The sequence below is a fragment of the Panulirus ornatus genome, chromosome 42 (genome assembly GCF_036320965.1).
Source record: "Panulirus ornatus isolate Po-2019 chromosome 42, ASM3632096v1, whole genome shotgun sequence".
Classification (NCBI taxonomy): domain Eukaryota; kingdom Metazoa; phylum Arthropoda; class Malacostraca; order Decapoda; family Palinuridae; genus Panulirus; species Panulirus ornatus.
Window position 1 is genome coordinate 24440968 of NC_092265.1, and position 26004 is coordinate 24466971.

At 40.8% G+C, this 26004-nt stretch overlaps 1 protein-coding gene across 7 annotated transcripts in view; it reads right to left on the reverse strand.

The window, feature by feature from the left end:
* The window catches only part of Sin3A (SIN3 transcription regulator family member A), a 206648-nt gene that overhangs the window by 74559 nt on the left and 106085 nt on the right, over window positions 1-26004 (reverse strand). For all 7 annotated transcript variants that reach the window (XM_071686749.1, XM_071686748.1, XM_071686743.1 and 4 more), the window contains 3 exons: window positions 21382-21519; window positions 13156-13287; window positions 5741-6034 (listed from right to left, as the gene is read on the reverse strand). In XM_071686749.1, coding sequence (XP_071542850.1) covers window positions 5741-6034; window positions 13156-13287; window positions 21382-21519 — 564 coding nt within the window. The remainder of the gene's footprint in view (window positions 1-5740; window positions 6035-13155; window positions 13288-21381; window positions 21520-26004) is intronic.

Genomic DNA, 26004 nt, shown 5'->3' on the forward strand with positions numbered 1-26004 from the left:
TTGTATGTAGCATTTATGGATCTGGAGAAGGCATATGATAGAGTTGATAGAGATGCTCTGTGGAAGGTATTAAGAATATATGGTGTGGGAGGCAAGTTGTTAGAAGCAGTGAAAAGTTTTTATCGAGGATGTAAGGCATGTGTACGTGTAGGAAGAGAGGAAAGTGATTGGTTCTCAGTGAATGTAGGTTTGCGGCAGGGGTGTGTGATGTCTCCATGGTTGTTTAATTTGTTTATGCATGGGGTTGTTAGGGAGGTAAATGCAAGAGTTTTGGAGAGAGGGGCAAGTATGAAGTCTGTTGGGGATGAGAGAGCTTGGGAAGTGAGTCAGTTGTTGTTCGCTGATGACACAGCGCTGGTGGCTGATTCATGTGTGAAACTGCAGAAGCTGGTGACTGAGTTTGGTAAAGTGTGTGGAAGAAGAAAGTTAAGAGTAAATGTGAATAAGAGCAAGGTTATTAGGTACAGTAGGGTTGAGGGTCAAGTCAACTGGGAGGTGAGTTTGAATGGAGAAAAACTGGAGGAAGTGAAGTGTTTTAGATATCTGGGAGTGGATCTGGCAGCGGATGGAACCATGGAAGCGGAAGTGGATCATAGGGTGGGGGAGGGGGCGAAAATTCTGGGGGCCTTGAAGAATGTGTGGAAGTCGAGAACATTATCTCGAAAAGCAAAAATGGGTATGTTTGAGGGAATAGTGGTTCCAACAATGTTGTATGGTTGCGAGGCGTGGGCTATGGATAGAGTTGTGCGCAGGAGGATGGATGTGCTGGAAATGAGATGTTTGAGGACAATGTGTGGTGTGAGGTGGTTTGATCGAGTGAGTAACGTAAGGGTAAGAGAGATGTGTGGAAATAAAAAGAGCGTGGTTGAGAGAGCAGAAGAGGGTGTTTTGAAGTGGTTTGGGCACATGGAGAGGATGAGTGAGGAAAGATTGACCAAGAGGATATATGTATTGGAGGTGGAGGGAACAAGGAGAAGAGGGAGACCAAATTGGAGGTGGAAAGATGGAGTGAAAAAGATTTTGTGTGATCGGGGCCTGAACATGCAGGAGGGTGAAAGGAGGGCAAGGAATAGAGTGAATTGGAGCGATGTGGTATACCGGGGCTGACGTGCTGTCAGTGGATTGAATCAAGGCATGTGAAGCGTCTGGGGTAAACCATGGAAAGCTGTGTAGGTATGTATATTTGCATGTGTGGTCGTATGTATATACATGTGTATGGGGGGCGGGGTTGGGCCATTTCTGTTTCCTTGCGCTACCTCGCAAACGCAGGAGACAGCAACAAAGTATAAAAAAAAAAAAAAATATATATATATATATGTGTGTGTTTGAGTGGATGGGCCATTCTTTGTCCATTTCCTGGTGCTACCTTGCTGATGCAGGAAATGGCAATCAAGTATACCAAAAAAATATATAAATACATATTAAAAAGTTATGGTGACATAACACAGCCCTGCCTTATCCCCACATGTATACCGAAACTTTTGCTCAATTCTCCATCCACTCTTATACATGCAACAGTCATCCGTCCCCCTACCCCATTTATCCTTAACACATCCCAAAAAGCATTCTGCTCAACTCTGTCATACACTTTCTCCAGATTCATAAAAGATGCATACAACTTCCTTTTTTTTTTTTTTTTTTTGCTTTGTCGCTGTCTCCCGTGTTTGCGAGGTAGCGCAAGGAAACAGACGAAAGAAATGGCCCAACCCACCCCCATACATATGCCTTGATTCAATCCACTGACAGCACGTCAACCCCGGTATACCACATCGCTCCAATTCACTCTATTCTTTGCCCTCCTTTCACCCTCCTGCATGTTCAGGCCCCGATCACACAAAATCTTTTTCACTCCATCTTTCCACCTCCAATTTGGTCTCCCTCTTCTCCTCGTTCCCTCCACCTCCGACACATATATCCTCTTGGTCAATCTTTCCTCACTCATTCTCTCCATGTGACCAAACCATTTCAAAACACCCTCTTCTGCTCTCTCAACCACGCTCTTTTTATTTCCACACATCTCTCTTACCCTTACGTTACTTACTCGATCAAACCACCTCACACCACACATTGTCTTCAAACATCTCATTTCCAGCACATCCATCCTCCTGCGCACAACTCAATCCATAGCCCACGCTTCGCAACCGTACAACATTGTTGGAACCACTATTCCTTCAAACACACCCATTTTTGCTTTCCGAGATAATGTTCTCGCCTTCCACACATTCTTCAAGGCTCCCAGAATTTTCGCCCCCTCCCCCAACCTATGATCCACTTCTGCTTCCATGGTTCCATCCGCTGCCAGATCCACTCCCAGATATCTAAAACACTTCACTTCCTCCAGTTTTTCTCCATTCAAACTCACCTCCCAGTTGAATTGACCCTCAACCCTACTGTACCTAATAACCTTGCTCTTATTCACATTTACTCTTAACTTTCTTCTTTCACACACTTTACCAAACTCAGTCACCAGCTTCTGCAGTTTCTCACATGAATCAGCCACCAGCGCTGTATCATCAGCGAACAACAACTGACTCACTTCCCAAGCTCTCTCATCCCCAACAGACTTCATACTTGCCCCTCTTTCCAAAACTCTTGCATTCACCTCCCTAACAACCCCATCCATAAACAAATTAAACAACCATCACACACCCCTGCCGCAAACCTACATTCACTGAGAACCAATCACTTTCCTCTCTTCCCACACGTACACATGCCTTACATCCTCGATAAAAACTTTTCACTGCTTCTAACAACTTGCCTCCCACACCATATATTCTTAATACCTTCCACAGAGCATCTCTATCAACTCTATCATATGCCTTCTCCAGATCCATAAATGCTATATATAAATCCATTTGCTTTTCTAAGTATTTCTCACATACATTCTTCGAAGCAAACACCTGATCCACACATCCTCTACCACTTCATATGTTTCACTAAATACTTTTCCATGCTCATCTTTACCACAAAAATCTGATCCACAAATCACCTAACGATCCTAAAACCCAGTTGCTCTTCGCTTACATCACTCATCATTCAACATTTTTGAAAACATATTTCCTAGTATCCTCAACATACTTATCCCTGGGGATAGGGGAGAAAGAATACTTCCCACATATTCCCTGTGTGTCATAGAAGGCGACTAAAAGGGAAGGGAGCAGGGGGCTGGAAATCCTCCCTTCTCGTTTTTTTTTTAATTTTCCAAAAGAAGGAACAGAGAAGGGGGCCAGGAGAGGATTTTCTCTCAAAGGCCCAGTCCTCTGTTCTTAACGCTACCTCGCTAACACGGGGAATGGCGAATAGTATGAAAGAAAGAAAGAAAACTTAACATACTTTTTTTTTTAAATATATTTGCCACTTCCCATGTTTGCAAGGTAGCATCAAGAACAGAGGACTGAGCCTTAGAGGGAAATCCTCACCTTCTCTGTTCCTTCTTTTGAAAAAGTAAAAACTGGAGGGGAAGATTTCCAGCCCCCACTTATAACCCTACAACTGGTACATACATCCTTAGCACCTTTTCCTTAGAACAAAATGAAAAATAACAGACTTGACCCAATCCTTTGGCAAAACCTATTTCTATGCAAAATTACATATCAGATGCATCCACACTACTACACTTATTCCTCCATACTTCAGCATATCAGTGATATTCCCCTTCCACTCCAGGTGCCTTTCCTGCCTTCAACCTCATTATTGCCCTTCTTATCTCTCATTTTGCTACAGGCCCTAGCACTCATATACTATTCCTTCCATCCTCCATACCCATGCATGTAACAAATTTTGCCTACCCTTCTCCCACACCCATCAGTTAGTCAACATGTGTTTTCCAACTTCCTTTCACTTCCTCCTTTTGATTCAACAACTTTCTCCCATACTTCCAACATTTACATTCTTACACACACATCTTCTTTTTCACCTCCTTCCAACTGAATTTTTTAATTTTCCCTGATCTTTTCACAAACCTTTCTTCCTACATCTTCATCTACTCTGTCTGCTTTCTTTTATCAGGTTCCTAACACATCTTACACATCATATAGTCTTTATATATCTCATATCCTTCACTCCTCCTTTATGAACTTCTGATATATTCCTTTCGAGCGATCTACTACATGGCTTTCTACATGGCTTCCTTTTCTTCCAAAGCATTTCTAATCTCACCCATCCACCATACATTTCTCCTTTTATTTCACAACCTTTTAACAATCATTCTCTTAACATTCTAAACACCTCATTCACACATACCTGCATCCCTAAATTTCCTCCACTTTCATCTAAACATTCTATACCTTCCAACATACCCATTTATGCCCTACCAAATAACAACTCCTTCCTCACATTCCTCAAGGCTTCCAGGCTCTTAGCCCCTTTTCCTACTACATTAATCTTTTCTCTTTTAATGGTACTTCACTGCCTCCAAGTTCCCCCAATTAAAACTTAGACCATCCTTCTACACCTCATTATCATACTTTTGTTCATGCTAACTTCACGCTTACTTTCAAATACATCCCATGAATGAATTAAACAGCCATAGTGATATTACACAATCTTGACGCAAACCCTACTTCATTTGTAATCACTCATCCTACTCCCTCTCTAATCACATACATGCCTTACTTTCTTGTTGTTGTTATTGTCTGAGATTAAAACTCCCTACAACTCAGGAGGTGAGGGCCCTATGCTCTAGGGGGGGCTGCTGGTGACGAGGGACCTAAACACATGGTCTATGGGATTTGGCTTGTTATCTCACCCAGCCCCAATGAAAGCCAGGGTCCCTCTCTACTTTCTTGATAAATTCCCTTCAGGAATTCCTTCAAAGGGGTGGCCATGGCAAGAGTCTCTGTAACTGGTGAACTCCAGTTATCCTTAATGCACCTACTAACTTCTCTTCCATATCATACATCTACATCTTCAATAGGGTCACTACAAGGTCCTAAAAAGACATACAAATCTCTTTCTTCAAGTAGTTTCACATAAATTTCCCAAAACAAACATTGCTCCACATACCCTCTACCACTCCTGAAGCTGTACTGCTGTTCCCCAAAGGATTTATCAGTTGGATAATTAACTTTAGATAGATTACAATAGAAGAGAGGGGAAGATATTGAATCAAGGTAGTTAGTTCAGATGTTTTAGGTTAAGACCAGCCAAGTTCGTCAGAAGCCAAATCAGCACTTATTCTTTTACTGAAAGTGTGCCTGACGTTACAATGAACTGCTCTGCAGCGATTCCATATTAAAATGAAAGAAGAGTGGGATTCTAGAGAAGGGAAGAGTTTCAAGGTCCAAAACACACTATCCCTGATGCAATAGGCATCAGAGCAGGAATGATGAAACCATAATAGGGGCTGGAGAATGATTTAGTAGAATATGGGATGGTGGACTTCATTATCCCAGCCAAGATAGCCTATGTTATAAATTCAGCACAACACAAGGTATCCCAACCAGTGAAGCAGCAGCCATCCTGTGGAAATCAGTAATTAAGCTCCTAAGGAATGATCAATGAGCACTCCCAAAGTGCCAAAGTTGGCATTTTAAGGAGGTAAAGTGACCCAACTAACTAAAGGTAAGCTTGACACAAGCAATGCTGAGAGACAGGAGACTGGTTAAACATGGATGTGGATAAAACAAATACCATACTCCTACAAAAACCTATATATTTCATCTATCTATATATATATATACATCTAAGTGTAGGCACTTAGAGATATAACAGTAAATAAATTATCCAAAACAAACTGTACCTTGTCAAAAAAGGCGTATTCAGCCAGAGTTGCATACTTTCCAGCTTCAGCAGCACTCATGTCCTTAAGATACCCCAACTTTGGCTTTTTCACAGGTGGCTGGGGATGAGAGTGGGTGTGACCTGGTGTGGGGCCCGAATGTGGCCTCTTTAGTTGGTGGCCAAACATAGGTGAGGTTTTATTAGGTGTATTACCAGGCCCACTCACTAGATTATTACCCGAGCCCAGACCACAACTGCTTTTTATATTAGACTTCTTCACCGATGTATGATCATTGCTCACAGCCTTATTGCCCTGAAGAGTATAAATCATACAATTAGTTCAAACAAGACAATAGTGCAATACATATAGAAACTAAGAATTATGTCCCACAACTACATTTGTGTTCCACATGGTACATAACATACATGAAGGTGTATCCTAAACATTAACCTTGCATTCAAAATACTGTTGTATAAGAGAATAATCTTACACAAGAGTACCCTAATATCTAACTTTCATTGATCAATGAAGTTATCCCATACTCAGCATTATCGGACTCTGCCTCCTTGAGGTTACACAGCAATTGAAAAGTCACCTTTGGCGAGGCTGTATCATCATCAGTTCATGAAAGTGCACAATCTCATCAAAGAACTTCCCATCTCAAAGGAGTCCTGCAACTGAGTAAAGCACAGCCTAGGACTTGCAGAAGCTCCTGGAAAAAAGGTCCTGGGGCATTCCTTTATTCCAAGGAAGTGCAATAACTGCTAATTGTCATCCACTGATAGGTCTTTCTGGTGTCTATCTAAGGGCATCTCTAAAAACTTCTGTCGCTCTACCTTTCCTTCACTTTTCCATCTGATGGTACTATAGCTGCCCCTCCTGTAGACAAAGCTACTCTATTTGGTTCCCTTCTCTCCTCTAACTCCATCTTGAAAGACTCTAACATTCCTTCATCTGCTGATGCTCCTCTTAATAATCCTATGCTCCTCCCTGTAATCTCTTTTCTGACTACCCAAAAAGTGTTCCTCTCTTTGGAAACAGGCAAGGATTATGGTCCTCATGAAATCCATCCCCATGTACAGGAAAAGCATGCCTCTGAACTTGCACTTATGCATGCTAGTCTGTTCATTTCAATTTAAAAATCAAAACTTCTCCTTTTTCTTAGAAGCATGCGTTGATGCATCCCATCCCTAAGAAGAGTGACCATTCTGACCCCTTTAAATGTCATTCTATTGCTTTGATATTTACCATTTCAAAAGTCTTTGAAAACCTCCTCAACTCCCATATCCTTGGACACCCTGAATCTCATAGTCTTATCTCTGCTCACCTGTATTGCGAGATCCACCAGTGATATTTTTTTCCTATCTTACTAATGTCTGGTCATCATCCCTGAAAGATTTTGGAGAATCTTGTGTAGTTGCCCTTGACATATCCAAAGCTTGCCAAGATGTGGCATCAGGGTCACATCTCTAAGCTCCACTACCTTCGCTTCCCTCCCTCACTTTGCTCCATATCTAGCTTCCTATCCGGCTGATCTATCTCTATGGTTGTTAATATATCAGCCTTCCCCACCATTCTCCATCATAACAGTGACCCTTAAGGTTCTGTCCTGCCCCCTACACTTTTCCTCCTTTTTCATCACCAATATCCTCTCTTCCACAAATAACCAAATGTACTCACAAGCTGATGACTCAACACTGCATTCATCTACATCCTTCAATTCTGCTCCTTCTTTCACTCAATCTGCATCTCATTTTAAGAGAGCTTCCTCAACATACTCTCATTTAGACAGGACATCTCAGTGGGGGACAGATGAAATCTAGTTAAGTTTTTACCCATCTTTCTATCAAAAACTCACAACTCTTGTCTCTCCTTTGAAGGTTCTGCAATTCCACTTCCTGATAATGAACTTGTTATTACTGTAACATCCACTCTTTCTTATAAATCCCACTTTATGGAAATAGCTAAGTCACCCTCTAAGAAACTGAGAGTCCTGCTTAAATATCAAAATCTCTTTTCTTCTGAACACTTGCTCCGTTTAGACAAAAGACTGATTTGTCCTTGTATGGAATACTGCTCTCACATCTGGGAAGGTTCTAGCTTTGCATCCTTACTTGAAAGAGTTAAGTCAAAAGTGGCCCAACTTGTAAGCTCTCCAAGGATAACTTCCAAACTTGGCCCTTTTGCCCTATGCCACAACGCTAGTTCACTTTCTTGCTATGGGTATTACTTTGGTTCCTGCTTCCGGATGCTGTCTGCGTGTGTGCCCCCATTACTAGCTTGACCATGCAATACTCAGCAAGCTACTGTGTCATATGATTGCTGTGTGACCATTAGCAACTAAAGGGTGGGTTGTAATGACAACTGTTTCTTTCCCTACAACTTAAAACTTTAGAACTCTACCTCAAGTCTTTCCCAATAACTATGACCTGATCTATCTTAAAAGACAGGTCTTTTCACTCCTCCAAAATTCGTAAATACTTTCCCTTGTCTCGTCTTTTTCCCATGTATAATCCTCTCCTTATTTCAATTAAGGCCCAGCCTTGATGTGGACTTTTGTCTGTAACTGGAGCTTCCAACCACAGAGGTGTGTGTGTGTGTGTGTGTGTGTATACAAAACAGATCCTGCAGTAGTTATAATTAAATTCACCTTAGTCTGTTTATTTCATAAGTTACAGGGTTTATTATTATTATTTATTTATTTATTTATTTTGCTTTGTCGCTGTCTCCCACGTTTGCGAGGTAATGCAAGGAAACAGACGAAAGAAATGGCCCAACCCACCCCCATACACATGTATATACATACATGTCCACACATGCAAATATACACACCTATACATCTCAATGTACACACATATACACACACACAGACACACACATACATACCCACACACACAATTCACACTGTCTGCCTTTACTCATTCCCATCACCACCTCGCCACACATGGAATACCATCCCCCTCCCCCCTCATGTGTGTGAGGCAACGCTAGGAAAAGACAACAAAGGCCACATTCGTTCACACCCAATCTCTAGCTGTCATGCAACAATGCCCGAAACCACAGCTCCCTTTCCACATCCAGGCCCCACACAACTTTCCATGGATTACCCCAGACGCTTCACATGCCCTGATTCAATCCACTGACAGCACGTCAACCCCGGTATACCACATCGATCCAATTCACTCTATTCCTTGCCCTCCTTTCACCCTCCTGCATGTTCAGACCCCGATCACACAAAATCTTTCTCACTCCATCTTTCCACCTCCAATTTGGTCTCCCACTTCTCCTCGTTCCCTCCACCTCTGACACATATATCCTCTTGGTCAATCTTTCCTCACTCATTCTCTCCATGTGCCCAAGCCATTTCAAAACTCCCTCTTCTGCTCTCTCAACCACGCTCTTTTTACTTCCACACATCTCTCTTACCCTTACATTACTTACTCGATCAAACCACCTCACACCACACATTGTCCTCAAACATCTCATTTCCAGCACATCCACCCTCCTCCGCACAACTCTATCCATAGCCCACGCCTCGCAACCATACAACATTGTTGGAACCACTATTCCTTCAAACATACCCATTTTTGCTTTCCGAGATAATGTTCTCGACTTCCACACATTCTTCAAGGCTCCCAGGATTTTCGCCCCCTCCCCCACCCTATTATTCACTTCCACTCCCATGGTTCCATCCGCTGCCAGATCCACTCCCAGATATCTAAAACACTTCACTTCCTTCAGTTTTTCTCCATTCAAACTTACCTTCCAATTGACTTGGCCCTCAACCCTATTGTACCTAATAACCTTGCTCTTATTCACATTTACTCTTAACTTTCTTCTTTCACACACTTTACCAAACTAAGTCACCAGCTTCTGCAGTTTCTCACATGAATCAGCCACCTGCGCTGTATCATCAGCGAACAACAACTGACTCACTTCCCAAGCTCTCTCATCCACAACAGACTTCATACTTGCCCCTCTTTCCAAAACTCTTACATTCACCTCCCTAACAACCCCATCCATAAACAAATTAAACAACCATGGAGACATCACACACCCCTGCCGCAAACCTACATTCACTGAGAACCAATCACTTTCCTCTCTTCCTACACATACACATGCCTTACATCCTCGATAAAAACTTTTCACTGCTTCTAACAACTTGCCTCCCACACCATATAGTCTTAATACCTTCCACAGAGCATCTCTATCAACTCTATCATATGCCTTCTCCAGATCCATAAATGCTACATACAAATCCATTTGCTTTTTTAAGTATTTCTCACATACATTCTTCAAAGCAAACACCTGATCCACACATCCTATACCACTTCTGAAACCACACTACTCTTCCCCAATCTGATGCTCTGTACATGCCTTCACCCTCTCAATCAATACCCTCCCATATAATTTACCAGGAATACTCAACAAACTTATACCTCTGTAGTTTGAGCACTCACTCTTATCCCCTTTGCCTTTGTACAATGGCACTATGCACGCATTCCGCCAATCCTCGGGCACCCCACCATGAGTCATAAATACATTAAATAACCTTATCAACCAGTCAACAATACAGTCACCCCCTTTTTTAATAGATTCCACTGCAATACCATCCAAACCTGCTGCCTTGCCAGCTTTCATCTTCCGTAAAGCTATTACTACCTCTTCTCTGTTTACCAAATCATTTTCCCTAACCCTCTCACTTTGCACACCACCTCGACCAAAACACCCAATATCTGCCACTCTATCATCAAACACATTCAACAAACCTTCAAAATACTCACTCCATCTCCTTCTCACATCACCACTACTTGTTATCACCTCCCCATTAGCGCCCTTCACTGAAGTTCCCATTTGCTCCCTTGTCTTACGCACTTAATTTACCTCCTTCCAGAACATCTTTTTATTCTCCCTAAAATTTAATGATTATTATTACTGTAATTTCCAAGTTGCAGATTTCCTCTTACAAAAGATTACCTTGCTATTCATAATATATAAAGTCAAGGATCAACTTCTTCTACAGTACATTTAACACTGGGATATCCAAACTTACTTTAAAATATCATATCAAAGATCACTCTCACAGAGAAGTACTCAAACTAGAAAGACCATTATAATATCCAAAGTTTATCCCTTATGCTGCATTTCCTGCAGCTTTCCTGGAGTATGAATTCTCTCTAGTAAAATATGAAAATGAAAACTGGCAGTCTTTTAATATCTTTCAAGAAAGCAAAACCATAAGTTTCTATATCTGGCATTACCATTTTGAAAAACCACATATGATAATATGGTATAAAAATGAAGAAAAAATAAAATAACATATAGTCTGAAGCCTGCAGGATGGCAGAAACTCTCTCAAGCATGACAAATTTCTCAATCCTTACACTTATAATGGTGAACGAATTGTTAAGAGAATAAAAAATTTAAGAGCCATATTTAATGGGATGCTAAGAGGTCTTGTGCTGCCTACTCTTGCACAATCACCAAAAACATTGCATATCATCAATATCTTCATTTATGCACATCAACAAGATACTTATAATGATGACTGTGACCTATAAATGGCACGAAAGAATTAAAAGGCTAGATTTGTGAGAGCACTAAGCTCCCTAATGCTGCCAATGCATAAGCTATCTATCTATATCTCTGATGCCTGTTCTAATTGGAACTCCCTCAAAGGGGTGGCCAAAGGCAACAGAGTTTCCATAACTAAAGAACTTAACAGGCCACTTGCTGAGGCACCTACCTGATGTTCCTAATGACTACTACTATCTCATGCTCCTACCTACAACTTCTACCTAATGTTTCTAACTAATCTTCCTACCCAATACTTCAATCCATTGTTCCTACCATTTTCCCAAAAGGCAGGGTTAGTGCACAGTGCTCATCGCAGGAAAATCTACAGTTACAAAGAATGAGTTGTGTGAGTCAAGTGTTGTCAAGCGTTACATACGACAAGGAGGGATTGTATGTTTGTGGTCAGAATGCCAGGAAAATCTACCATTACAAAGAATGAGCTATGTGAATTAAGTGTTGTCAAGTGTTACATATGACAAGAAAAGATTGTATATTTGTGGATAGAATGCCAGTAGTTCACATGTTAGTGAGGCAGAAAGAAAAGACAGCTACCTGGGTCAGAGGAGTGCAACTTGACAACCACTAAAGTGCTGGCTCACTAAGCAGATGTCACTAACCCTCCTGACACCCAGGCGGGTAGTACTGGTATTATACCTCCCTGGTCATTGGCTGCCAACCAACTACTACCTAAAAATGCATAAGCAGGCACAAAAAGCATCAAAAATTCATATATTATCAACATATATCTTCCTGATGTATTATAATACATAAGAAACACACAGCATATTATTCATTACAACTTCCACTAATTTCCTAAATAATTGTGAAATCGGAGAAAAGCAGCGAGATAGGTTCAAGAATCAAAGCATAAGCAGTAGTCCATTAAGCAAGTCATCATCTATGCATACGGTTTGTCAGCCACCATTTAAGGTCAGCACCTTATGGGACCCTAGCCTAGTTGTGCAATTATTGCTATGGACTTTCATGGTATTTCAGAGTGAGAAGGAAAATCATGTATTATGACTCATTGTAAAATGCTGGCAAAGGGTTAAGATTAACTTAAAATTATCATAATCATTTACCGTAACAACCAAGGTTTCAGACTATCCCTACAGTAAATTTTGTTAACATGAAGGCTTACCACATTTACTATCATATCCAAGATTAATGACTACTCCAACACAGTATATAGCATTATCAAGAGGGTTATCATGCATTTTGGAATATCCAGTCAAAACTATTCCATTACAAATTATGTGATATTTACAGAAGGTTTTGCCATGCATACTATACTTCTAAGGGTTTATGATTATTCTCTTATGAAAGAACTTTTCCTGTGATTACTATTTGTGTTACAGAGCAAGAGTTTTAACAGTCATGTTGCCCCATCTCTTAACCTTGTATAAATGTTCTGTACCATATCTTTACTCTTATGTTGGAAAGGATCTCCATTGAGTGCGTGATCAAGAATATTCCCAGTCCATGGGGAAATGAAACACAATAAGTTCCCAAGTGAGATAATTACACGAAAGTGCACTTAGGAACTTATCGTGTTTCATTTCCCCATGGAATCAAAGGAATTACTCTTATGTGTGTATACAAACACACACAATCCCAGCCTAAGCCATGTACCCATTTATTGACCAGTCCTGACGGAAGGATAAACATCTAGGACTGGCTGTGGGCAAATTGCAGTGCCCAGGATTCATACCCAGGCTGACTCCTGTCAAGTAAAACTAGCAATACATTATGGAAATATGAAAAAATCACAACAAACATTTAATCCTTAATGAATCGTTTACTGGAATAATCTATTACCAAAGTCAGTAAAATATCTACAGATACTGGTATCATACCCCAAGATGAGTCCGGTATTGGTCCATGAAGTCTGAAACAGCTGCCTGGGCTGCTGAATTGTTGGTGGCATCAGGGAGGAACTGACCAAACTCTTGAAGTAGATCATCTTGGTTTTCGAACAGCTTAGCAACCTACGTATAAACAGGAAAAAACACTTGAAAAGCATTTTCTTGTCACAAGTAGACCAAATCCTCTTTCATTATCTAATAACTGCCTTTCCTCACTTTGCAAAAGAGCACTGGGAACAGATGGACAAACAGTCTCATCTACACACATCCAGTCTTTAACTGTCATGTACAGTATCACAAGCAGTTGGCCATCCACAGCCAAGCCCTACAGACTACTACACTGCTTAGAATAACCACTTTTATGCCATGGTGCAGTCCATTAACATGGCAACCTTCCACGGCATACAGTGCCTGCCTCTCACCTTCCAAAACATTCAGGCCCATATATCCCAAGGTTTCCTTTACTTCCATCATTCCATTTCTTCCACGGATTCCTCCTTGCTTCCCCTGCTTCCTACATGTGTATTGTTTTTAGTAAACTCAAATCTTTAGTCATGATATCCATATCCCTAAACCATTTCATTACACTATGGTACGACCTCTCTGTCAAACAACACTCATTACCATAACTCTGACTACATCATTTCTTGTCTGATTATAATGACATGCCCTACATATCATCCTTAAGCGGTTCGCTTTCAACATATCCAGCCCCTTCCTCTATGTTGCATTCAAGGCCCAGGACATATCTTAACAAAACCGTTGGGCTTCTAAACCCTCAAACATACCCAACTTTGTCCTTACATACACCACTTTCCTTTCATATCCTTTTAAAGGCAACCTGGACTTTAACCCCCTCTTCCAATGTGTGATTCACTGACCCCCTTGGTTCAATCTACTACCATGGCTACTCCCAAATACCTAAACCATTTGACTTTTCCCAGCCCTTCCCACAAACTTACATTCACTCTCATACCTTCCTGTTTCATCCCCTGTGATGCATCTTATTACTTTACATATCCTCATAAATTTTCAGCTTTTTTTCTGTGCACACTCAAATTCAGTAACCAGGGTATTGAGTCTGACACCAGAACCAAGTTATACATACACAAATTGCAACTGCTTTATCTCCAAAGGTCATCAACCTTCAAACTTAACTTTGCTCCAAGACCCCTCACATTTACCATCCATAAGAAACCTCTATCAACTCTACAGAAGGATCTACCCAGATCTATATAAGCTGCATTAAGTCAATCTTAAGGATGGGGGTGGCTTGGGAGGTAAATTTGATATTCTTGGCAAGAGGAGTGAGTACTCAAGTCTGTAGGGGATAAGAGGGCCAGGGAAGTGAGTCAGTTGATGTTTGCTGACAATACAGCACCGGTGGGAAATTCGAGAGAAACTGCAGAAAATGGTAACCGAGTTTGGAAGTGTGTAAAAGGAGGAATATTTTATTCATTTAATATACTTTGTCGCTGTCTCCCGTATTAGCGAGGTAGCGCAAGGAAACAGACATAGGAATGGCCCAACCCACCCACATACACATGTATATACATACACGTCCACACATGCAAATATACATATCTATACATCTCAACGTATATATATATATACACACACAGAGACATATATATATATATATATATATATATACACATGTACATAATTCATACTGTCTGCCCTTATTCATTCCTGTCGCCACCCCGCCACACATGAAATGACAACCCCTCCCCCCGCATGTGTGCGAGGTAGCGCTAGGAAAAGACAACAAGGGCCACATTCATTCGTTTACACTCAGTCTCTAGCTGCCATGTAATAATGCACCAAAACCACAGCTCCCTTTCCACATCCAGGCCCCACACAACTTTCCATGGTTTACCCCAGACGCTTCACATGCCCTGGTTCAATCCATTGACAGCACGTCGACCCCGGTACACCACATCGTTCCAATTCATTCTATTTCTTGAATGCCTTTCACCCTCCTGCATGTTCAGGCCCCGATCACTCAAAATCTTTTTCACTTCATCTTTCCACCCCAATTTGGTCTCCCACTTCTCCTCGTTCCCTCCACCTCTGACACATATATTCTCTTGGTCAATCTTTCCTCACTCATTCTCTCCATGTGACCAAACCATTTCAAAACACTCTTCTGCTCTCTCAACCACACTCTTTTTATTACCACACATCTCTCTTACCCTTTGATTATTTACTCAATCAAACCACCTCACACCACACATTGTCCTCAAACATCTCATTTACAGCACATCCACCCTCCTCTGGACAACTCTATCTATAGTCCACACCTTGCAACCATATAACATTGTTGGAACCACTATTCCTTCAAACATACCCATTTTTGCTTTCCGAAATAAAGTTCTTGACTTCCACACATTTTTCAACACTCCCAGAACTTTCGCCCCCTCCCCAACCCTATGATTAACTTCCACTTCCATGGTTCCATCCGCTGCCAAATCCACTTCCAGATATCTAAAACACTTCACTTGCTCCAGTTTTTCTCCATTGAAAGGAGGAAGTAGAGAGAAAATGTGAGTAAAATCAAGGTTATTAGGTTTAGCAGTGTTGAGGGACAGGGTTATTTAGGGTGGGAGTTTAAATGGAGAAAATTTGGAGGAAGTGAAGTGTTTTAAATACCTGTAGCATATATGCCACTGAATGAGACCAGTAAGTGGGAGTAAATCACAGCTTAGGTGAGGCAGGAAAGGTTCTGGGAACACTGAAGAATGTAAGGAAAAATGGGTACGCTTGAAAAGGTGGTAATTTCAACAATATATGGATGTGAGGCATGGGCTATAGATAGGGTTGCGCAGAGGAAGTTAGATGTGTTGGATATTAAATGTTTGAGGACAATAAGTGGTGTGAGCTGGTTTGATCCAATAAGTAATCAAAGAGTAAGAGAGAGGCGTGATAACAAAAACTGTGGCTCGGAGAGCTGATATGGGTGTGCTAAAATGGTCTGGACATATACAGAGAATGAGTGAGGAAATATTAGTATAGAAAATATTTGTGTCAGTAACTGAGGGAATATGGAGAATGGGAGACCAAATTGAAGATGGAAGAAGAGAGAAAAATATTCTGAGTGACCTGAGCTTAAACATGCAGGAGGGTGAAAGGTATGCATGCACAGGATAGACTGAAATGTAATGATGTGATATACAGGAGTCAACATGCTGCCAATGGACTGAACTAGGGTATGTGAAGCAGCTGGAGTAAACCACAGAAATATCTGTGGGACCTGGTTATGGATATGGAGCTGTGGTTTCAGAGTATAACACGTGACAGCCAGAGAATGGATGCGAGTGACTGTGGTGTTTTTTCATGTGTTCCTGGAGTCACCTTACTAATTAAGAAATGGCAATCAAATATGAAAGAAGAGAGAAAAAAAGTCCATCTCTTTCCCTAAGTATTTCTCACATACATTGTTGAAAGCAAACAACTAATCTATCACCCCTGATCACTTATAAAGCCGAACTGCTCTTCTCCAGTCAGCTGCTCTATGCACAACAATGCCCTTTCAATCATTACTTTTCCATACACCTTACCAAATATGAATGACAAACTTAATCCTCTAGAATTTGACTATTTTTGTTTCACTGCCTCTAAAAGTGGGCACTATTAATGTACTGTCAACCCCCATGCATCTCAACTTGTGTCAAACACAGGTCAAACTGCCTAATTCATCAAGGAACAACAATCTCACTCCCTTCTTGAAGAACTCACATGCAACTGAATCAATCAACACCACCATCAAACCATTCCTCAAATGCAATATCAATCACTCTCAATGCCCTTTTTTTTTTTTTTCTTCAGAGGAGGTTCCAGTCACAGACAAAAGTCCACATCAAGGTAGAGCCTTAATTGCAACATGAAAGAAAAACTTGAGACAAGGGAAAGTACTTACAAGCACTGGAGAAAGTGAAAATCCTTTTAAAAAGTCCTAGGTAACAAGAACTAAGAAAGGCATTGGAAAAGAGAACTTTCCAAAGCTTCGATGTGTACAGAAAGCAACAGCAATCAAAATGGGTTAACTGATGAGGAAAAAGGAGGGACAGTAAAAGGAATTTACAAATTTGGAACAAAGTGAAAAGCTTCACTCTAAAAAGTGCCTGCTCATAGTCCCTAGGAAAGATATGAGAAGACAGTGTTCCAAAGCTCTGAAGTGTTCAAAAAGAAACGGATATCAAACTAGCTAATAAAAGGAGAAACAGCAGAGAACAGTGTAAGTATTTATGAATTTAGGAGGAAGTGAAAAGCATCTCTAAAACACTTCACTTCCTCCAGCTTTTCTCCATTCAAACTTACCTCCCAATTGACTTGTCCCTCAACCCTACTGAACCTAAAAATCTTGTTCTTATTCATAATAACTATCACCTTTCTTCTTTCACACACTTCTGCAATTTCTCACCAGAAGCAGCCACCAGCACTGTATCATCACTTCCTAAACCCTCTCATCCACAACAGACTGCATACTTGCCCCTCTCTCCAAAACTCTTGCATTCACCTCCCTAACAACCCCATCCATAAACAAATTAAACAACCATGGAGACATCACACACCCCTGCCACAAACCGACATTCACTGGGAACCATTCACTTTCCTCTCTTCTTACTCATACACATGCCTTACATCCTCGATAAAAACTTTTCACTGCTTCTAGCAACTTACCTCCCACACCATATGCTCTTAATACCTTCCACAGAGCATCTCTATCAACTCTATCATATGCCTTCTTCAGATCCATAAATGCTACATACAAATCCATTTGCTTTTCTAAGTATTTCTCACATACATTCTTCAAAGCAAACACCTGATCCACACATCCTCTACCACTTCTGAATCCAAACTGCTCCTCTCCAATCTGGTGCTCTGTACATGCCTTTACCCATTTGCCATTTCATGTGTGGCAGGGTGCCGGCAGGAATGGATGAAGGCAGCATGTATGAATATGTACATGTGTATTTATGCATATGTATGTATACGTTGAAATGTATAGGTATGTTTAAGTGTGTATGCGGGCGTTTGTGTATATACATGTGTATGTGGGTGGGTTGGGCCATTCTTTCGTCTGTTTCCTTGCGCTACCTCGCTAACACAGGAGACAGCGACAAAGTATAGTAAGAATATGAAATAAAAAATAATGTGCGTCTGTTTACTTGCGCTACCTCGCTGACGCGGGAAACGGCGGTTAAGTATAATATAAAAAAGATGAAAATTAAAAAAGAAATTAAGAGAAATTTGTTCTATAAAAGTTTATAAACATAACAAGAAACATGCCTTTAGTAGGGGAAAAAAGGAAAGTGTATGCAACATGATTGACTGTATTGTCCCAAAAGAAAAAGACACCTTCTTACTCAGGGTACAAAAACAGCATAATTTTTCCATACATGCTCGCCATTTCCCACGCGAGCAAGGCTGTGTCAAGAACAGATGAAGGAGCCTTAGAGGAAAAATCCTCACTTGGCTCCTTGATCTGTTCTTTCTTTTGGAGAGTAATACAGGAAGGGAAGATTTCCAGCAACCCACTCCTGCCCCTCTTTGTTGTCTTCTAAAGCATGCAGGGAATACATGGGCAGTATTCTTTCTCCCCCATCCCCTGGGATATTGGAGAAATACGTATATAACTGAAATAATAGTAAGGTAAATCAAGTGTAACAAAAAACTAAGTACACAAACAGAAATAAAGAAATTAGGCTTCAAGGAAAAGCAAACCATACACAAACATAAACTGATATCAAATGCCAATGCAAACCTTTACAAAAAGGCAACAAAAAAGTAATAAAGCAATATGGCAATTAAAAATGAAGATGACATCTTAATCAGCTTTAACACAATAAAAAAATACATAGTAGATAGAATAAAAAACACGTGTCCTTCTATAAAAAACTAACAAAGGGAATTTGCAAGTGTAATAAAATTACTGATAAAACAACAATTTCTTGTCATGGTAAAACAGCTAAACTAATTAAATAATTATGGTAGCAAGGTAAATAATGTATATGGAAATAGCTAAGTGATCAATACAAACAATTTCAAACATATCATTACAGATTCAGAAGGCAATCAGGTATGCAGTAAGGTAATAACTGGAAGGTAGGCACCGCCCAACAAGGTACATTACTGGTACTACCCTTCTGGGTATCAGGGAGCTAGTGACAACTGCACTGTAAACAAGCATTTAAGTGGTTGTCAAGCTGCATTACTGTGACCCAGGTAGCTCGCTTTTCTTTCTGCCTAACGTACATTCTGCCCATGAGCATACAATCCCTCGTCATACAAAACACTTGACAACACTTACTTAACAAAACCCATTCTTCATAACTCTAGATTTTCCCCACTATGAGCAATATGAGTTCACGCTGCCTTTTGGCAAAATGGTAGGTCAAAAGATAGAAGTAGTAGGCAAGAAAATTAGACAGGAGCATTAGGTGGAATTAGCTGGCAGGAACATGATGTGTGAGCATTAGGTAGTTGTAACAGGTTGGAACAGGAGATACAAGTTGCTGGTAGGAATATTAGGTAGTAGCCCCTAGAAACACTACCCTGGAGGTGATCTTTTCCAGTGGCATGTTAGGGTGAAGCACTGAAAGGCTAAGAACCTGCACTGTAGTTCAACTGTGGCCACCACTTTGAGAGAGTTCCTGAAGGGTACAGGCATCAGAGATAAAGTTTGATAGAGTAGCTATAGAGAACAAAAAGTGTACATTCCTGCTAAAAATCAACGAGAAAGAAAAGAAAGACTTCAAGATAAGCTCACAAAAACCAGAAAAGGATCACCATAACAAACGTAATAAATATAAAATATGGTACATGGTAATCTGGTACATAACAATAGAAACAATACGTATAGACTGTAGACTATGTACACATTACTCAAGAACAAGAAATATATCATGAAGACAGTGTCTATTTGTGGCAATGTATTATATGCTAATAAAGTGTACAGAACAGGCATGAATGGAAAAATATGATATGTAAATGAAAAGGTTGTGATTTGTGGACTGGATGCATGCTACACAAGTGTAGGTGAGGCAAGTGGGAAATAGCACTACCTGGGTAAGGGAGAGTAAGTGAAAATCAGCACAGTGCTGGTATGCTTTAATGCCACACCTAACCACACCAATACCTGAGTAATAGTATTTCCTAAGTCAGCTACCCATCTACTACTGCTAGGCAACAAACTGATAGGATAAAGAACAATATCCGGGCCTAAGAAGCTCATAGCAAGGAGGAAACAAGAGTTATTAAGTCTACAAGAATACCACAGAATGTACCAAAAAGACCTCAAACAAAAACAGAAAAGAGACCTGCAAAAGGGATTAAAATTGAAAGACTATTCGGTGTAATACCACACAGTATAAGAAACATGCATGGAACAACTAAAGAAACATTCAAAACAAAACTTGATAAATGGTTAAAAAGAACTCTATATGACACCACAACTGATAATTATGCAATGTATGTGACAGCAAAGAGAAACAGTATTATCCATCAAGCAAGATATTACACATCCCAGCCCTACCTTTTGGGAAAATCTCATCCTAGGAACTCACAGACACTTATCCTATTTTTACTTTCTTCTCTTTATCTATCTCATCCACATACATAAAACCAAAGGAGAAAAGCAAAACAATATTCAACAAACCACTGACTTTCACAAATGCTTTTCTATTTCCAAGAAATGATACCACCAGTAACTCTTAGCCTACTGATTTTCAGTACCTCTTTCAATACATTCTAATTAGATGAATGCAGCTTGAACTTTCTTCACTCAAGTCACCTGCACTTGAGGAGTTTATGAAAATTATCTATATATCTAATACCCATCTTTCCCTTTTGAAAGGTAGCACCAAGAACAGACAAACCACAGCCTTATTTCCAAATGTAACATCTCTAGTTGTCACATGTACCAAAAACAGACCCAACTATCCACAGCAATTGATTTACATATACTAATGGTTTCCTATTCCCTGCCACAAGAAAGCTTCCAGTACAAACAATTGAACCTTCGTAGAAAATTCTTCTATCTCCTCCCTCGGCTCTTACTTTTGGAATGTAATGATATAAGGTGGGATGATTTCCATCTCCCCCTCTCAATCATCTTGTACAAGACACAGGAGATTCTTGGGTAGCATTCTTTCTCACCAGTTCCCAAGGATAAATCAATAGTGTTACTAATCATCTCACATATGTAATATTCACCTTCTCATACACCTCAGTCTCAGTGAGCGTTCTGGTGGGTACAGATCCTCCATCTTTGATGTGCCGCTGCTCCTTCTGGTACGTATGAAGGATTTCTAGGAACTGCTTGTATATATCAGGTTGTCCTTGAAACCGTAACTGAAAGAAAAGATCACATATCAGTATATCAACAGGCAAAACATAATCTACAATTAATAAATTCAAGCATAATCCAAATATTGATATTTTTTCATATTATATCTTTTAATATTTTCTACAATGCACTTTGAAATTATTTGGACTGCTGCCTACAATTGTATACTTTCTTGCAACTTTCTTTTTCATATTTGATCATTGTTCCTTAAGAAGTAAAGTAGCTCCAATAGCGAAGAAAAATCTCATTCACTCACATCCTCTAGATGTCATCTATAAATCACTGAAACCAGAGCCTCCTCTCCACAACAAAGCTTTACAGGCCTTTCTATGGTTCCTCAAAACACTTCAAAACACTGGTTCAGACCACTGACAGCACATAACCCCTTACATTATATCGCTCTAATCTGCCCAGTTCCATGCATGCCTCATACCATCATGCATCTAAAAGCCCTAACATCTTGAAGAATATTTCACTCCATCTTTCCATCTCCTCAGTTCCCCCTTTTCCAGTTCCCTTCCCTTCCAACACATACACCCTCTTAAGTCATCATCACTCATCCTCTTCATTTTTTTTTTTTTTTTTTTTTTTTGCTTTGTCGCTGTCTCCCGCGTTTGCGAGGTAGCGCAAGGAAACAGACGAAAGAAAATGGCCCAACCCACCCCCATACAAATGTATATACATACGTCCACACACGCAAATATACATACCTACACAGCTTTCCATGGTTTACCCCAGACGCTTCACATGCCTTGATTCAATCCACTGACAGCACGTCAACCCCGGTATACCACATCGCTCCAATTCACTCTATTCCTTGCCCTCCTTTCACCCTCCTGCATGTTCAGGCCCCGATCACACAAAATCTTTTTCACTCCATCTTTCCACCTCCAATTTGGTCTCCCTCTTCTCCTCGTTCCCTCCACCTCCGACACATATATCCTCTTGGTCAATCTTTACTCACTCATTCTCTCCATGTGCCCAAATCATTTCAAAACACCCTCTTCTGCTCTCTCAACCACGCTCTTTTTATTTCCACACATCTCTCTTACCCTTACGTTACTTACTCGATCAAACCACCTCACACCACACATTGTCCTCAAACATCTCATTTCCAGCACATCCATCCTCCTGCGCACCACTCTATCCATAGCCCACGCCTCGCAACCATACAACATTGTTGGAACCACTATTCCTTCAAACATACCCATTTTTGCTTTCCGAGATAATGTTCTCGACTTCCACACATTCTTCAAGGCTCCCAGAATTTTCGCCCCCTCCCCCATCCTATGATCCACTTCCGCTTCCATGGTTCCATCCGCTGCCAGATCCACTCCCAGATATCTAAAACACTTTACTTCCTCCAGTTTTTCTCCATTCAAACTCACCTCCCAATTGACTTGACCCTCAACCCTACTGTACCTAATAACCTTGCTCTTATTCACATTTACTCTTAACTTTCTTCTTTCACACACTTTACCAAACTCAGTCACCAGCTTCTGCAGTTTCTCACATGAATCAGCCACCAGCGCTGTATCATCAGCGAACAACAACTGACTCACTTCCCAAGCTCTCTCATCCCCAACAGACTTCATACTTGCCCCTCTTTCCAAAACTCTTGCATTCACCTCCCTAACAACCCCATCCATAAACAAATTAAACAACCATGGAGACATCACACACCCCTGCCGCAAACCTACATTCACTGAGAACCAATCACTTTCCTCTCTTCCTACACGTACACATGCCTTACATCCTCGATAAAAACTTTTCACTGCTTCTAACAACTTGCCTCCCACACCATATATTCTTAATACCTTCCACAGAGCATCTCTATCAACTCTATCATATGCCTTCTCCAGATCCATAAATGCTACATACAAATCCATTTGCTTTTCTAAGTATTTCTCACATACATTCTTCAAAGCAAACACCTGATCCACACATCCTCTACCACTTCTGAAACCACACTGCTCTTCCCCAATCTGATGCTCTGTACATGCCTTCACCCTCTCAATCAATACCCTCCCATATAATTTACCAGGAATACTCAACAAACTTATACCTCTGTAATTTGAGCACTCACTCTTATCCCCTTTGCCTTTGTACAATGGCACTATGCAAGCATTCCGCCAATCCTCAGGCACCTCACCATGAGTCATACATACATTAAATAACCTTACCAACCAGTCAACAATACAGTCACCCCCTTTTTTAATAAATTCCACTGCAATACCATCCAAACCTGCTGCCTTGCCAGCTTTCATCTTCTGCAAAGCTTTTACTACCTCTTCTCTGTTTACCAAATCATTTTCCCTAACCCTCTCACTTTGCACACCACCTCGACCAAAACACCCTATATCTGCCACTCTATCATCAAACACATTCAACAAACCTTCAAAATACTCACTCCATCTCCTTCTCACATCACCACTACTTGTTATCACCTCCCCATTTGCGCCCTTCATTGAAGTTCCCATTTGCTCCCTTGTCTTACGCACTTTATTTACCTCCTTCCAGAACATCTTTTTATTCTCCCTAAAATTTAATGATACTCTCTCACCCCAACTCTCATTTGCCCTTTTTTCACCTCTTGCACCTTTCTCTTGACCTCCTGTCTCTTTCTTTTACACATCTCCCACTCAATTGCATTTTTTCCCTGCAAAAATCGTCGAAATGCCTCTCTCTTCTCTTTCACTAATACTCTTACTTCTTCATCCCACCACTCACTACCTTTTCTAATCAACCCATCTTCCACTCTTCTCATGCCACAAGCATCTTTTGCGCAATCCGTCACTGATTCCCTAAATACATCCCATTCCTCCCCCACTCCCCTTACTTCCATTGTTCTCACCTTTTTCCATTCTGTACTCAGTCTCTCCTGGTACTTCCTCACACAAGTCTCCTTCCCAAGCTCACTTTACTCTCACCACCCTCTTCACCCCAACATTCACTCTTCTTTTCTGAAAACCCATACAAATCTTCACCTTAGCCTCCACAAGATAATGATCCTCTTCATATATCCCTATTATTTCAGCATACCCTCTCATACCATCATGCATTTAAAAGCTCTAACATCTCAAAAGAGTATTTCACTCCATCTTTCCATTTCCTCAGTTCCCCCTTTTCTCGTTTCCTTCCCTTCCGAAACATACACCCTCTTAGTCATCCTCACTCATCCTCTTCATGTATCCATATCATTTCAGGATACCCTCTCCAACTTTTTATACATACTTCTCTTAATATCACAACTCTCTTATCCTGTCATTTCTCATGCATTTAATGCTCCTCAAAACACAAACAGTCCTCAGGCATTTCATTTCCAACACATCTACCCCATTTTGTTACTTTTTATCTTGGGTCCATGCCTCACATCCATACACCACCAGGACCACCATACCATTAAAAACATACCCATCTTTGCCCATACAGATCCTGATCCATCTTTCCACACACTCCTCAATGTGTCCAGGCCCTCAGCCCTCTCATCCTACTATAGGTCATTTCACCTCTCATGGTTTCATTCACTGCCATATCCACTCCTAAGTATCTGAAACACTTCCTCCAACTTCTATCCAAACTCACACTCCAACTAACCTATTCCTCTCTACTGCTAAACACTAATGATTCATCTCTCTCACTACCCCCATCTATAAACAGGTTAAAAACCAATGGAGATATCACACACCTTTGATGTAGGCCCACCTTCACATGGAACCACTCATCCCCTCAGTTTCTACTTACACACGACTTACTCGATAAAAATTCCCAACTGCTTCTAGTAGCTTTTCTCCTAGGTGAAGATTTGTAGAGGTTTTCAGAAAAGAAGAGAGAAAGTTGGGGTGAAGAGAGTGGTGAGAGTAAGTGAGCTTGGAAGAAGACGTGTGAGGAAGCACCAGGAGAGACTGAGTACAGAATGGAAAAAGGTGAGAACACAGGAGGTAAGGGGAGTGGGGGAGGAATGAGATGTATTTAGGGAAGCAGTGATGGCATGCGCAAAAGATGCTTGTGGCATGAGAAGCGTGGGAGGTGGGTTGATTAGAAAGGGTGGTGAGTGGTGGGATGAAGAAGTAAGAATATTAGTGAGAGAAGAGAGGCATTTGGATGATTTTTGCAGGGAAATAATGCAAATGAGTGGGAGATGTATAAAAGAAAGAGACAGGAGGTCAAGAGAAAGGTGCAAGAGGAGAAAAAGAGGGCAAATGAGAGTTGGGGTGAGAGAGTATCATTAAATTTTAGGGAGAATAAAAAGATGTTCCGGAAGGAGGTAAATAAAGTGCGTAAGACAAGGGAGCAAATGGGAACTTCAGTGAAGGGGGCTAATGGGGAGGTGATAACAAGTAGTGGTGATGAGAGAAGGAGATGGAGTGAGTATTTTGAAGGTTTGTTGAATGTGTTTGATGATAAGAGTGGCAGATATAGGGTGTTTTGGTCGAGGTGGTGTGCAAAGTGAGAGGGTTAGGGAAAATGATTTGGTAAACAGAGAAGAG